We start from the raw sequence: 17140 nt of genomic DNA on the forward strand, positions 1-17140 counted from the left end.
GTGGAAAATAGCATTTCCTCCTGAAAATAGCTTAAATTTTCAACTTAGTAGTTTGTAATAATTATATAACAATTGTCAAAACCTATTTTTATTAGTTAAGTCAGTTTTTATATAGTATATTTATATTCTTCCATCAAAATTACTGAATTACATACAACTTTTTTGTTCTGATTTGACTGTTATTATATTTGGTTGAGGAATAATTCGTGAGCGTTTCTTCAAGTTAAACAAATATATTCATAAATGAAACACTTTCGCAAAATATTTCATGTCATTTGGTAGATAATTTTTTGCTCTAATAGATGGTGTGTTTGATTTTCATATGTCTTTAATTTTTGCTTTCATTTTCAGCTCATTAAATGGAATGTCAAGTGGACAAAATCGAGCATTTTCGACATCATCTGCTTTTCGCATTTAATTTCTTGCAATTTCGTTTAAAACAATGCATACTATATACTTAGGTATTACATGAAATAAAGTATTATAATAAATGTTTTGGGTGTAATGTGTTCATGCATTGAAGTATTGTATAATATAGTCTTGCATGTAATGCTTGAATGAAATTATTTAAAAACACTCACGAATTATTCCTCAACCTAATAGTTCAGAGGACATTTGCAAACTCAAACATTTGTGATGAAGCTTAATTATTGATAATACAGTGACTAGCATTTCAGAGCTTAAAGTACTTTTCGGTTACTGACAAAGTAAAATGCTTGCTAGTTACTGTGAAATAGATTGATAAGTGGTAGAATTCATTTCATATAACTTTGCTGTTATTCTCAAAAGAACTATTAGTTGGATTATCATGATATTTTCATGGTATGAATGTTAGTATTTAAGTTTTCATTAAAGTACAAGACTGCTTCCAAAATGTGTGTTTCCACTTGTAACTATTACTCAACTGCTAAAGGTTTCTTCCTTTACCCAACTAAGCACTATCTCACATTTCACTAGTTATACCTTGCAATGGATTTACTGCTGTGCATTTATTTTAGTGCTTCTGCTTGTTTCTGTGTAGTGTTTTGTTTTTTTGCATGTGACTTATATTGTTGACTATGTATTGTTCAAGTCCTGCCTGTTCTCGAAATTTGTAGAAGGCTCATGTGCCTAAGAATCAACAGTGTACTAAATGTGTATGAAATACTATTGATTTACTGTATTGTTGCAAGCTTCGGTGAAGATTCTGCAGTCTCGTGTGACTGATATGTAAAAACTGGCTAGCCATGAGACAAAGATTATTATTGGAGAACTACAGTCAGTATGCTGTTGGCCTAGGAAGCTATAATTGTAATTAATGTCTGATTAATTGGAAAACTACAGAATTGAACCAGGAACATGTATAGATTTTGAACATTACAAACCATTCAACTTCAGTGAATAACTTTGGATGTTGTTATTATGAGGACATTAACTATCTCCTTCAGTAAGAAGTGAAGCTGAATGAACTAGCTAGTTTAAATGAGATGCAGCAATATTAAGTCAGAATTGATTTGCTCGTCATGGGCTTAGATCATCAATAAAACATTCAGTTCCAGACCAGATATAAAACTCAATATTGTCTGTAAGTTTGTAATACTGTTGTATATAAACCACCATTTGTAATAACTATTAGTAATAACCATTATTATAAATTGTACTGTTTTTTTACATTTGTATATTAAAATATATTTGTTTAGGGAAAAAAAAAAAGGAAACTGTGTGTATAAATCTTATTTGCAAATAACCTAAATGAAATACATATTAATATTTGATTAAATTGAAATTTCCAGTTATTTGAGATAGTAATATGAAATGTACAAAACATAATAAATCAGACTTGTTGGAAATTAATAATAATACGGAACAACCTCACTTAATTTCTCATGGTGATTATTTGTTTCAAGACACCCTCCACCTATGAAAATGTGCCCTGTACCCTTATTAACATAATATTATCACTTTATCTCAATCAACAGGATTCTCCATACTAAACTGTAATTGTTGGAGATACTTTGAACATCATTTTTACTGGCACAGGGGCATATCATGTCTTTTCTATCCAGGAAGGGGTCATTACAGGATGAAACTGTCAGTGCTTTTATTACATTGAAATGGAGAGACATATTTTGTTATTTGGTGTTCCTCCAGGTGGTTCTAAGGCTGCTATTGTGAGTAATTCTAGACATTCTTGAGATACTTTAATATAATCTTGCACATTTAATTACTTTAAGCTTTTCATCCCCTTGTGCTACAGTGGTAGTCTTGCAGACTTACAGTACTGAAGTTTGGGATTTGATTTCCCCTTTGAGGACAGAGCAGTTGGCCCAGCATTGTTTGACTCTAACACAACAAATTTTTTTGACATTGTGTTGTTCCTACAATATTAATCAGAACAGACATCATAAAGATGACCACTTTAGGATCAACTGCTTCTAAGTTGTTTTTTCTGTTGAGGCATTGTGGGTGATTATTTTGGGTTTTGCCCAGTTCCTTTTAAGCTTGCACTTGATGGTTGCAAAGACTAGTCATAAATATTTAGTTTTCTCCCCATCCATAGACTTTATGGTCCAGGAAAGGAGGTTTTTACTGCTAAATTACAAAATGGGACAGCTAGGCTTTGACTACCATGGTTGTTGGAGCTATGTGATTTATCCTTCTACTGCAAAGTGGATGAACATTTCAACTTAATACTCTCTCTATGCCTTGAAATTAGGAGGTTTTAAGGTAATTTTTATAGTTTACTTGAATACATTACTGTACGCTGTTGGGATAGGGTTAGCTTTATGGACCTAGAACTCTGGCTTCCAACGTATTGTTTTCCTTACACTAAACCTTATTGGAAGACTCTCAGGATCTTCAACTTCATTATAAGGAGCTGGAACCATTGTTAATATGCTTATTGGTTCAGTTGTAAGCTTCTACATTTGCCTCTATTATTGTTGTCTCAACTTTTATTGATTCATACATGAGCCCCCTTTTTTAGAGCCCTGATCCTTGACATTAACCATTTAGTACTTTGTTAACCACAAAAGATTCTATCAATATCCACAGGTTTCACTGTACAGTTGGAATGTTACCAGCAGCATCAGGAATTATTGTATCTGTTTGAGGTTTGTGGAGGCTTAACTTTAAGAATTTTTGGACATGTGTTAACCTTACCCTCAGATCCATGGGCACTAAAAAGTCGTTGAGTCAAGATTGGTCATACAGTTTACGTTATCCACCCAACCTTCGACTTTGGAATTGAGATTTTATTGTTAGCAGAGTTTGGTTGGTCCAGGAGTAGAGTGTGTGTCTTGCTAGTTCTTCTGAGATTTTACTCTCATTGGTTGTTGAGCCTTAGAGATAGGTGATGGGTGTCCAGTTGTTGATTTTTCTTTTCTTTATCAGTGCCTAGATTTTTCAAGGTTTACAAAGGGACTTGTTTCTAAATCCAAGAGGATTTTTTTTCCCAAGATGGTGGATGTTGAAGGTAATTTATTTAGCTTCTATCTGCACATTGCAATAGTGATGGTATCCTGTAACTCTTTGCACAAAGTTCAGATACTGCAGTTCAGGGTTCTTACCTTCATTTAGCTTGAGTACCATGTGGGTTCTGCTAATTTATATATTTTTTCTTGTCACCCCCATTCCCCCACCCTCTGCAAATACCAATCAATAGATGACTAACTATTTCTGGCACCATCTTGCCAATTGTTCGAACATCACATCCATATTATACTTTGAGAACAACCAATGCGGGCTTCATTCTCAGAACTGAGATGTCAATTAGTATGTTTTTTTTTTTTTTATTGTGTATCTTAATCTAACTGAGTGACTGTCATCCAGTTCAGCCTAGTATGGCTAGGTGGTTGGGGTGCTCAACCTGCAATCAGTGGGTCAAAGGTTTAACTCCCCATCCCACCAAACATGCTTGCTCTTTCAGCTGTGGGAGCATTATAATGTGATAGTCAATTCTGCTATTTGCTAGTAAGAGTAGTCCAAGAGTTGGAAGCAGATAGTGATGACACTGCCTTCCTACCTCTTTTACTTCATCTTTGGCCATCTCATTTGACATGATGCACCCGGCTATCCAGAAACTCGTGCTTCAGGCATGGAGGTTGTGCAGTTCTTTGTATGACAGAGTTTAATTTCTAAGATTGTTATGTATGCATCTCAGGGTTTGCTTATTTTGGCAATCAACATTTCTTATGGAAATAATGTACATTTTAACAATGGTATGTTGAGAGGAAGTTGCACTCACTTCACTCAGATGTGCCACCGAATAACTTGCTTTTTGATCTGACCCTTTGGCAATGATTTTACATTTTTCACAGTCATCCTGTATAAAGCAGCCTTATACAGTAAAACCTGTTTAAGCTGGAAATTGCATAGGGTGGAAACCTGTATGAGCTAGAAATATCAAAATTTTGCAGCATTATCTTAAGATTTCTCTTATAAAAGGCTCTATGTGGCAGAACCTGCATAATGAGATGGAAAACTATCTTTTACCTTCCTAATCTATCAACAAGTAGGATTAGAACCTGAGTATTTGGTTTGTTTTGCTTTGAATTTCATGCAAAGCTACACAAGGGCTTTCTGCACTAGCCTTCCATAATTTAGCAGTGTAAGACTAGAGGGAGGGCAGCTAGCCATCACCACTCACTGCCAATTCTTGGGGTACTCTTTTACCAATGAATAGTGGGATTGACTGTTACATTATAACACACCCATTGCTGAAAGGGCCTGAGTAAGGTGGAAAAAATGTTTTTGATTAAATATTAATTTCTTATTTAATTAATTTCTTTAAATATCAATAAATTCTTGTTTAATTAATAACTTGTTGAAATATTAATAAATTCTCAGACATTTTGTTACGGTAAGTTTTGGTTAAATGTATTCTTTTTTCTGCCATCATTACTTTTGCAGTTAAACAAAAGAATGGAACAAGAACATAGGAATATTCTACTTTTCTTAGATAATGCAACTTGTCTCTCAAAAGTTCAACTTTCAAATGTTTGTTTAGTCTTTTTACCTCCATTTACATCAGTTCTATAGCCACTACATAATGGAATTATACAGTGTATAAAACTGATGCTTCAGCATGTTATTGCAAACCTGGCAACTGTAAGAGAGCATCTGAAATGACCATGAAAACTGACTTGTTACATGCAATTGCATTTTTAAATCAAGTCATTCAGTCAAATGCATAATAAAGTTCTTTCGAAACTGTGGATTTATTCTGGATAATGGTGGAGACTGTGGCGAAGTAGTTTATTAGGACAATTCTAGTGAATTCCAAACTCTGAGAAGATTGCAGATGATTCTGTGAATGCAGAAAGTTTTGTGAATGTTTTAACAGAAACTGATGAAATTGATTTAAAATCTATAATGGAATTGCAAGATTTTAACAGTTTGAGAAATTCAGATGAATAAAATGGAAAAGATAGTGAGGAAATAGAAATTCCTACTTCATTGCAAGTGTTAACCTATGTTAACACTATCAAATTGTATTCAAAAATGAAGGGGAAAATGAACTTCATGAAAAGACTATATGAGAAAGCTTATTTAAAAAAAAAGAAAAAAAAAAGAAACTTGAACTTGGACACTTTCTTCAAATACATGTGATTTAAGATTTTGTCTGTAGTATACTTTGAATGTCTATTTTTGTTCTTATTCTAATAAAATAACATGAACAGTATAATAACTTTATTCACAAATGTCTTACTTCCCTTGAGTCAAGCAAGTATAACATTCCACTCAAAATTTATATAATTAAAGAAATGCATGTTCACTATGTCCAAGCTGGAAATTTTACTTGGTCCCATGTAATTCAGCCTTAGACAGGTTTTACTGTATTGACTCCATTTGATACTCAAGTCAAAATCTCCAAGTTCCAAATATTCTCTGGCTTTCTCATGTTGCTTTGAGTTCGTTGTCCTAAATGGCCATTTTAGTTAGCTGACTGGTATATTACAGTTCTGTTAATTGCCCATTCGCAATGCATATTTGTGACCTTCGTATCATGTGTCCATATATTACTTACCTTTACCTGAAGGTTGATTTTTCTCATTGCTTCTAACCTACTATCACTACCAGTCAAGAGTGAATTGCACTGATTGTCTATAGGATACTTTATAATTGTACCTGTGTCCTCAGACCAGTTCTTTCCAATGACACTGTCAGCCAAAAAAGGAGATAAATTTTTGGCAAGTTATCTGATCGGTCTCATTTCCATGCCTGCTCAGGTTTCATCATGTGTTTTGTCCATTGAGGTTTTTGAAGGTTTTGTTGTGCACTCTGATGCTTTTATTCAGATGGCTAGGCAGTGATTCTTTTTCATTGGGATCATTCATTTTTTTTAGGGTTCGTTAACAAAAATGGTGTGCAATAGTAACATACTGCATATTCTGGGCTGTCTTTGAAGACAATGAATCTTCCATGAGTCAAATCCAAACAGATTAGTTGCATTTTTATGTCCTTAGTAGCATGGTTGAATTTACAACTGAAGGACATTGTGTGGACTGATATGTGAACTTTCCATAATACTTTTATCTCCCATTGCATGATTTAGAAGTATCTTCATCTGAGGGTATTTGGCTACCTTATGAAGATGTCTTAACCACTTTTTCAAACTTATATAGAGGAGTGAGTATTTTTATTGCTATGCTTGTCTCTCTCTCTCTATCCCTCTTTTTTAATCTTTCAGGGTCCATTATTTTGTTTTCACAGGATTCTACTTTGTGACAAGTGTTGATCAGTCAGCTGGGCTTTTATCAAACCATTTCTGCGCCAGCAACCACTATTTCAGTATACTTTATGCAGGTTCCAACAGACTTTGTGAAAATGAGGTATTCCATAAGACCATCTAAAAACTGACCAGGTGGTTTGGCAGTACTATGCTGTACTACTGCTGCTTGTGGACTATCATGAGTAAAACATAAGGGGATCCTACCCATCTCCTGTTGATCGTTGAATTGAATAAATGGAATTGTTTACTTTTTAAAATTTTGGGAATTTGGTTCACCTGTTGGTTGTTTTAAGGTGCTCTTCCTCAGGATTCCCCGTTGCACATTATTATCAAAGTTTTACTTCTGTAGCTAGGGAATCCTTACCACACCCATTTTTCAGTCACTGGGGTGGTGGACAAAACCTTTTCCTCCAGTGTGTTAGAGTGAATTTCTTCACTTTTGGAGTGGCACTGGTTCAGAGTTGTTGTGTTTGGCCCTTCTGGTTGATCAGAATAAATTCCATATATTGTTCACTGAAGAGTGTACACTACTTTCTTGCAATTCTGAAAGTGGAGAGGTCCCATCTTGGTCCATGGTTGATCACAGTTCTATATTCTATCACAATTCTAGTGTCAATGGTCCTGTGGAATATACTTTCCACATGGTTGGAGAATGAGGATGAATGTTCTTAATTTCAGACTGGATGAGTTCTGTTTCATTTGGTTGAGTAAGACATGCTTAATTCCATCATTTTGAGCCTTTGGTATTGCCTTTCAGGCTTCAGGTGGAGAAGGCTTTTACACGTTGGTGTTGCTTATTTTATCATTCTGATGCTTGTGGCTCAGAACACATCACTATATGGCTATAGGTTGAGGTCCACTCACAAGTATTTATAGATATAATATTGCTTTCCCACTGCACTATTCACTAATGTGTGACCAAGACATTTTAATTCCAATCTCAAGTTGTGGAACTTTGACCATCAGGTTGGGACTGGCCTATAGTGATGACAGCTCGTACAGTTTCTCTCACTATACAGGAATAAAGTTCGGGGTGAAGCGTGTAGCTGTTCTGGATATAGTATGGCTTCCCCACCAGTGTCAAACTTCTGTTGACACATCCTTGATCTGTCAAGATTCTTTCAAGACATCTTAAAATGCAAATGAACATGGCAGGGGCTTAGTTTAGAGAGAGAAGTCTGAAGAATTCTCTCTCCTTCTGGGGTGGTCAGGAACATTGTGGTTCCTCTTCATTCCCTCACGTGAAATATTGTTGAAATGTTCATAGAAGTTTGTTTTAATTTCTTTAAGGTGAAGAAATGAGGTGGGGTATGTGAAAATGACACGAGAAGGAAGATCTGAATGAGGGCGGCATAAAGGAAGTGAGCCAGGCCTGAGCCCATGGTCAGAATAACCTGACGGTTGGCAATTACGACATGCTGACTAGAGATTGATTTAAAATTGACTAAAACTGACTAAAATGGCTCTTTTCACAACTAGGCAAGAATGTTGCCTTGGCTGGGATCTACAGATCCAATGCTAGAGATTTAGCTGTGGGGGAGGGAAATGGGAGTACCCCGAGAAAACCCACTTTCACAGCCTGGGTGCCAAGAAATCTACCCAGACCATGCCTGGAAGTAGCTGGGAAGGAAAACGGGAATAAAAAGAAGACTGATGGATAGTGGCAGTGGCATACATGTGGCTGGTTGTCTGGTGACTAGGAAAACTGCTAGCTGCAGTCATGTGGAACAGGTAGGAACTTTAGATTGAACTTTCATTCACATCTGATGCCCAGTGGTGATAGAGAAAAACGTGAGCTTGGTGGTGAATCAATTAGCTGTTTTTTTCATTGAATTGTTCTTCATTGTTCTGGGATGCTTTGTTTCTTCTTGTAATTTTTGTTTGTCTTCTGAGTGATTGTAGTCTGTTTTTCTGTTTTGAACTGACACATCAATAGTTGTCTTGTGAATGGTCTGAGTCTGGCTTGTGGTTGAATTCCATGAAACTGGAACTGAGGTCTGGCATGAACTATCTTCCTTGGATTGTTAAATCTTGGCATGTTGTTACCAGTGGGAGTTGTCTTCTTCGGGGTTGAGTTGTCTGTATCTGCATTCATGTTCTTTCTGGCTGGTTCTGGATTCTATGGTATTTCCATAGCTTTCCATCAAAAGTTGTCCATTGGTTGTCTGGGCACTTTGTTTGACCACAAGTTGAAGGGTCGGTGATGCGGATGTTCGGCACTAAAGTGAAATATGTGGTAGTAACATCCGTCACGTAAAATACAGTCAGCACTGTACTTCGATGTTGTCACTATCTTCATGAGGTACGTAGATAGATTGATGTTTCTGGAGAAAATTTAATGTACAGCATGTAACTTGGGCTAGATTTGAGATTCTATGGCTAGTTTGATTTTCTTTTGGCTGTATGGTTGGGCCAATGCCCCTGAGGAATACTGAGAAAAGATTGACAGGACTTTTGGTTGGGGAACAACTTCTTTTAATTTCAGTGTTCCATGACTGGCAAAGATAAACTTGGTGTGCGGTAGTGGTGGGCTTGATGAGAATTCCACCCCCAGCGTAGGATTCGTAGCTGCGTAAGGTGCAATGGTAGACCGTCAACAATTACTGGTGATATTGCTGGTGTAGATGATCCTTTCGTATTGGAAAGCATAACGGCACAGATATCAGCACGTCTTGATTGCTCTGTAACTAGCGTGGAACTCCCCATCCCCAACATCTTAAAAAATGTTCCACTGAATGTTTTGTCTGAGACACCCCATACTTCATCATAATGGTAGGTTGATGTATTCCCAAACTGCTGTCTTTTTCCTGAGAATTGGGTTGCCTGAGAGAGTAATTGGATGTTTTCTGTAATCACTGTCCATTTCATTTCAGTTCTGTATGATAGTTTTTGTCCTTGTTTTTCTTCTATTATCCTGCTCAGACATTTCATGGTTATTTAGTTTGCATTGCTGTCATATGTGAAATTCCATAATTTATTCTTGTCACAGAATCCCTCTTTTTCTTCTTCTTTTTTTTTTAGACTTAGCACCTTTCATTTTGATCAATTGGGTTCATTAGCTTATCTAGATTGTTTTTACTTTCATGGGAGAGAATGGATATCAACTTTTACCAGAGAGTCCTTCATCACATGCACCATCTCAGGTTTTTCTTCTCTTTCATTTTTATTGAGATTGGATTTTCTACATGACTATATTGATAGTGTATCTATATATATTTTAATGTGTTGTATTGTACATGAGAAAAAAAAACTACAGTAACAAAATGTATGCCTGCCTATATACATGACTAGTACTTGCTGTCTATATTTATGGTTACCCATTGTGATGGAACCTTATGCAGATGTGGTCTTTTCTGCTTAACCCAAACACCCATTTTTTTGTATACTTCTCCATGCATATTTCTTCCCCTCATTCTCTTTTATCTTTGCTTCCTCGCTTCAAATTCCCCACAAAAATATTGATGTGAAAAGTTCTATTTGTTGACTTAATCCCCAGGTAAGCCAAATTTACATATCTTTCAGTGGGAGATAGAGCTAGAGTTTTACTTGAAGCTGTAGTACAGGCATCCCACTATACTATCAGTGAAGCTATTCACAATACTTGAACCAGCCTGTTAAATCTTGTATCTCATGTAAATTTGTCACCAGTACAGAATGCTTAACTTTCTGCTTTAGCCAAACTACGTACTTGTGTTTGGACGAGATAATGGCTGGTTAAACATTTTTACCTTCCATCTATGTGATGCTTTATCAGCACACAGAATGTTCTGATATCTTTTACTCTACTTTTCTATTAAGCAAAGGCTATTTCCAGCTTGAGATGTATGCAGCTACCAATAACCTTATTAGGCTTCTTCCTTTTATAAAGGGTTGCATGAGGGTTTTTCACTATTTGATGCTATGTTTTCAGAAAGGAGATTGTTTTAGTAAGTTATTTATCTCCATTGCCCCATTTACAGTTTTAATGTGCTGTGAGGTGAGTAAATGTTTCTGGAGATAACATTTTTCCTTACCTAAAAATGTATTTCAAGTAGTTCCTCAAATGCTAGTGCACCTAGGAGCTACTGAACATGGAGAATGTGTTGTACTCCTGTTGGTTGAGGATTGGTCTGATGATGATTAACTAATCAGCTTGGACAGTACACAATAATATGTATGTAGGTGGGAGCTATGTTCAAGTCTTGATGCATGCACAAAAATATTTGTGGCAGTTGTATGTGGTAATAACTCTGTTCAGAAATTCTGTTGTTTTAAAGTAAGTAAAATGTTAACTGATTATGACTTGGTTTACTTCAAACTATTACCATACAGATTGTATGATGCATTTGGAACATTTTAGAGACTAATGAATATAAAACAGTCGAAAGTAAATCGGCATATAAGAACACCTTGTATAAAGTATGATACGCTAGTGCATTTCAAGAATTTTTAAAGTAAGGTATATGTTTATCAAGTAATTGAGAGCTATTTTATATTTATCAAATTTATTTTCTAATTAAAAAAATTCAAACGTTAAGAGTGTTGTAAGAAGATTGTTAAATTAGTACCTAGAATATATTAAAAACTGTATGTAAAGTATATATGGTGTTTGTTATTGTTTACCGTTATCTGTTTTGCTATTATACATATATATTTTACAGTGCCTCTTGTGATACAACAGAAAGATAGGATAAAAGACCATACTGATCTTGCTGTTGGATATTTCTGTGGCGAGATGGGTGTTGATTTTTGGAGTGTCAAAGAGTGGGAAACCCAATTTCAAGAAAACCAAGTTTTAGTAATGACTGCAGAGATTTTTAGAATTATTTTGCACCATGGATTTATGCCTCTGTCTAAAGTTAATCTGTTAATTTTTGACGAATGTCATGCAGCATTAAAGAATCACCCTTACAAAGAAATAATGATTTGTTTTGATACTTGCCCAAAGGAAGATCATCCTAAGGTTCTTGGATTAACTGCATCCATTTTGAATGGCAAGTGTAAACCCAGTAAGTTAGAAGAATGTATACAAAACTTAGAACTAACTTTGAGAAGTACAACAGAAACAGTAAAGGACCTTGTTTCTATAAGTAAATATGGTACAAACCCCAAAGAAAATGTTGTTGTTTATGATCCTCTTGACTCATTACAAATTAGTGCAGTGCTAGATCTACTAAGTCGTGCTCTTACATTTCTGAAACATACTAATTTAGTCCTCGGAGAAGAATATGTAGATTTACCTCAACCATTCACTCTGACCTCAAAGTACATAAGTGAAACACACAGAACTTTTTATGACCTTGGTCTTTGGTGTGGACACAAAGTAGCTGAAATATTTATCAATGAATTGGATCTGAAAATTGAAACCATATTTTCAGACGTTCATCGTAATTTTTTGATTATGACAAGAACAGTGCTCCAAACAGTTTATAATTTATCTAAAACTGTTTTGTCTTCTGGCTGTGTGGAAAGTAAGAAGGAAGTAGATGTAATGGATAGTTTACCAGCTACATGCAAGTTACAAAAACTACTTGAAATACTAGAAGCTTTTAAACCTAGTTCAGTGGCAGATGATCAAGAGAATGACACAATGCTAGAGTCTAGATTAGTGAATGAAGTAAAATCAAAATTAGCTAATGAATCTGATGATCTCTGTGGAATTATTTTTGTTAATCGACGTACCACTGCATGTGTAATCAATCTGTGGTTAACGGAAGTCAGCAAAAATTATACAAAGTATAATTTTATAAAATCTGACTTTGTTGTAGGCCATGGTTTAAAAGGCACAAGTAGAAGTACTAAAGAGGCTTTTATGTCTTTTCAAAAACAAGCAAAGACCTTAAAGAAGTTCAGAAATCATTATTGTAATATTCTCGTTGCTACGTCAGTAATTGAAGAAGGGGTGGATGTACCTAAGTGTAACCTTGTTGTGAGATTTGATCCACCTCAAAATTATAGATCATATGTACAGTCCAAAGGACGAGCAAGAGCACCAGATTCTTATTACATATTCATGGTTCCTGTAGATGAAAAAAAGATGTTGCTGAGTACTATTAATGATTTTCTCGAAATTGAAAAGGTGTGTGCAGTAATTTCCTCTTAGCATAAATATTGTAAAAATGTTTGAAAGACCAAGAAATTAAATTGAACTGGGTTATGATTGTCTGGATTTCATTGAGAATTGAAATGTTTAGGTTTTCAACTTTATCATGTTATATGGTTTTGTGTAATTGATAGTGTAAATTATTTATTTATTTAATATGTATGTATTTGTTTCAAAATTATATTTTCCATTTTTGTCGAAAGGAGTGTTTTGTTGTTTTTGTTTTCTTTTTCCCCAAGGTGCAGCAAATAGCTTATTTTGCAGGTTAATAATCAATACTTATAAATAAGAAGTGATTTACCATCATGTTCAAAGAATGTTAATTTTTCCTAGAATTTAAAATTAATGTGACAAATCATTTTATTATAATTATCTGTTTAAATTCTTATCTGTAATCACTAATGGCATAAAATCTATAATTTTGTATGTTGATTGAAACTGTAGTATTCAAAGTAAAATGTTTTTTGAATTGTTTATTACTGGAACAATTTTTAAACAAAATTATACAAATTATTATAAATGTTTATTAATGTTTCAGAATAGGCAGCATTAAGTTTGCTCACCAAAAGTGGAGGAGCATAATGTGGCAAGTAGGGGTAGTGCAGTTAAATGTAATTATTTCATAGTGTGCAAACCATGTGACCATAATTTTAAAATCAAAAACTGCCACAACAGATATGTAAGTATTGAATAAAGTTTGAGATGCAAGTGATGAAATAATTCCAGAATATTATTATTATTATTTTTTTATATTTATATTGTAAACCCAGAACTTCCAGTGAGAAGAAAGTAATCACTAATTCAGTGTGCAATTACTAGATATTTTGCCATTGAAAATAACATTTAGCTATTCTGTGGTAGTTTGAACTGGTAAAAAAGTGACTTACTTTAAATCTTGAGTGGGTTCACTCATTAGCTTATACATTAGAACTCTTTCTTGGCAAGTAGCAGGTATTTGGCTTAAATCTGTGTCAAAAAACAACTACTTGATAATGAGGTTACTACAAGATAAACTGATGATGTTTGTGGTAGTAGAAGAATATGATTCTTTAACTGTTAACAAAGAAAAGTGCCTTATTAAAAATTACTAGCGGGTTAACTCGTAAGCTCAGTTGATAAAGCATTCACTAGTTTAACAAATTTCAGCTTTGAATCTGAGCTAAGAAAATAATAAAATTACAGGTACTGTATTTGAGTTGCAGTGGAGCATTTAGCACTTTCTTTGCCTGATGCTGGATGCTTTAGTGAAAACATGGCATGCTGCCTTTCCTCTGAAATAGAAAAATCCTTGCTGAGCTGTTGTTATTAAATCTATGACTGAAAATCTGAATTTTCAATAATATTTACTTTCTCTCAGATTACAACTATTACTCAACTATCAGGGTTTTCTTCCTCTTCAACATACAAGCATTGGTCTGAATTTTCCTTGCTCACTCCAGTGTTAATTGCTTACTTAATTTCTCTTGCCAATGTTTGTCATGTGATGATCTTCACATACTTCAGTGCAGCCTTTATCCTTGTTAGAACTTCAAGTTTCTGTATATGTGGGTGTGGTATGAAGATTCTTCTACAGTAGTATCTGTGACTCTTTGATGATAAGTTTGAACAAGCAGCATGTGCTTCTTATATATTTCAAAACAAGATAAACATAAATACAAAACATTTTTTTGTTTTTAGGTGATGGAGACCACAGTAGTATCTTAAACACTGTACAGTTCTCTTCTTCTTGTCAAAAGTTCAAACTTGGGCTGATCCAACTGTTTTAGAATTCAGTTGAAAAGCCAAACTATTTGCTTTTAACTTTTATCGTGATATAACTTGTGAATAGTTCAGTTGCACTGGCTCATGCATTATCACAATGGTATCCTGAATTTTCAGTTAATTGTCTTTCCATTAAAGTCCACACAGGTGATTTCAATTACTTTAGAAAAAAACCTTTGATAAAAACAAATTATTCTCCTTATCTTTTTTCAAGCTGTTCATCTCAGTATAACATATCAACCATTTAAAGCTATTCCCTCTCATGACTTTTTATCCACTCCTGCTTAATTGGTCAGCACTGTTTGTTTTTCACTGATCTTCTAGAAAATTCTATATTTTCAACATCCAGGGATTTTAAGTGCAATGCATGTTAGCCTCGACATCAGTGAATTACAAACACAGTGCATTACTCTTACCAATTTAACAATCAAACTTGTCATAACTATCACCCTTAAAATTATTACTTTTAACTCTTGGCTTGGCATGGCCAGGTAGATAATGCTCAACTTGCAATATGTGGGTAACTGAATCATATCCCTGTCACACCAAACAGCTATGGGGGCATTATAATATGATGATTAGTCTTGCTGTTAATTAGTAAAAGAGTAGACAAAAGGTTGGCAGTGGGTGATGATGACTAGCTGCTTTCCCTCTAGTCTTACACTGCAAATAATTTAATACTACCTACAATAATCAGTCTTGTATATCCAACAGTATTGGTACTGCATATATATAAGCACCTCACTCAGATAATATTACTTTTTTTTCAATAAAGCATTCACTAATGGCTTTCTCAATATTATGATTGTTTGAGATGCTTTCAGGAATCTTCACATTACATAGTTGATTTTCATAAAAACTTTTTTTTGGCAAGCTGAGAGATATTTACAGCTTTGTATATGTTTCTGGTACTCTGGGGTATTCAGATGAAACTCCTTGGTACCTACATGTAGTTTATTTTGGTTTAAAAACTTTCATGTCCTGATAGGTAACTATGGACAGTCAGAAACTATTTGTCTTCTCCTTATTTGTGTAATTAAGACCAAATTAATCTTGGCTGGACTTCAAAAAAGGGGAGGATACCAGTCAAGAGCTTCAGCAGCACAGAATTGAATGTGACAGAGGTGATTATGTAAAAGTCTTTAATTGTGTGAAAAGAACTATGAAGTCCTTTAGCCAGACCTGTAATAATGAGAAATTGTACTGTCTCACAACATGCAATTTAGAGTCTGACAAAATCAAAACTGATTTGGTCTGACGAATTTGACAATAAAGATTGAAATACTGTATGATAAGTAAAACAGTTTATCAACCAGTGATAATTTGTGCATTCAAAGTGTGTAATGTACATTTCTATTGTATGCTAGTTTCTTGATATTTTGACTCAAATGAACCACTGATAGATTTATGCTTTGAATGTGCCTACCTGATTGCACATACAAACTGTGTAGGCAGTATTTATAAAATGTAAGATAAACCACTGATATATGTATTTGACTTGTGCATTGATGTCAGTAATGTTTGAGTAAATAGGACAGATATACCAGTGATCACAGTAAATAACAGATTTTACTGTAAATTTGTTACATGACTCTCCATCATAATGCATATTATGTAATTGTTGTAATACAGTGATATATTTTATGTTCCAAGTATTAAATTTTCTACAGTAAATTTGATTAATTTTTCATATGCTATTTGTAATTCTTATTTTTATGAAATAATGTAAATTAACATTTTATAAATTAGCTTTGCATGTACAAACTTACTTTAGACCTTTTGTTAGCAGACTTTTGACATAAACATGGCTAATTTTTGTCTTTGTGACGTTTAAAGTATTTTTGCTCCTCAGATGTAATATTATGTTACATAACATTGCATATGGAAATAAGCTATTCATCCCTGTTTTGTTCTTTCAGTTGCAGTTTTTATGGAATTTAATGGGAAAATGCAGTTTTTTGTGGATATCTTTCATTTTTAAGCTATGTCAACTAAAATGTCATTATTTTATTCCAAATTACACGTTTTCATCAAATTAAAACCAAAAAGAGTACTGTGCACTAACTCATGGTTTCAAATACCAAAATCCAAATTTTTCAACATTTTTGTTTCTTCTGATCTTGGCATAAACCATATCCTGTTTCACCTATATCCCCTCACTAGTGCTAACAAGAAATTGACTTTCCCACTCTACACCACTTTGAGTCAGAATATATATTCAAACCTTTTGACCTTAGACATGTGATTTAAATTGGTATTGACTCCTGGATTACAGATTATGAGCTATTAAATAGACATCAAGTAACTTGATTAGGAATTTTGAGCAAGGTGTAAAGGTTATTAACTTGCAGTTTATTGAGTGACAGGCTTGAGTAACCTGTGTGCAGTAAGCATTGCTAATGAAATGCCTTAAGGCTTCTGTGAATATTATGAATGTCTCGTTGTAAAGAAGGTTTAAAGTGTTGATGTAAAAACATGATATAGATATTGATATAGGCCAAAGCTGTAACAAAAGCAATAAAATAAATGAAACCTGGAAATTAAAGAATTTTTGGTCAACTTAAAAATTACAGCATTTTGTTTAG

General features: G+C 34.2%; 1 protein-coding gene across 5 annotated transcripts in view; it reads left to right on the forward strand.

The window, feature by feature from the left end:
* Nucleotides 1–17140, forward strand: part of LOC143249460 (endoribonuclease Dicer-like) — an 89890-nt gene that overhangs the window by 12411 nt on the left and 60339 nt on the right. For 4 of the 5 annotated variants that reach the window (XM_076499355.1, XM_076499352.1, XM_076499353.1 and 1 more), the window contains exon 4: nt 11353–12770. In XM_076499355.1, coding sequence (XP_076355470.1) covers nt 11353–12770 — 1418 coding nt within the window. Of the gene's footprint in view, nt 1–351; nt 462–11352; nt 12771–17140 lie in introns of all 5 variants that reach the window. The other variant, XM_076499356.1, reaches the window with a different exon arrangement.

The sequence above is a fragment of the Tachypleus tridentatus genome, chromosome 4, assembly GCF_004210375.1.
Source record: "Tachypleus tridentatus isolate NWPU-2018 chromosome 4, ASM421037v1, whole genome shotgun sequence".
Taxonomy (NCBI): Eukaryota; Metazoa; Arthropoda; class Merostomata; order Xiphosura; family Limulidae; genus Tachypleus; species Tachypleus tridentatus.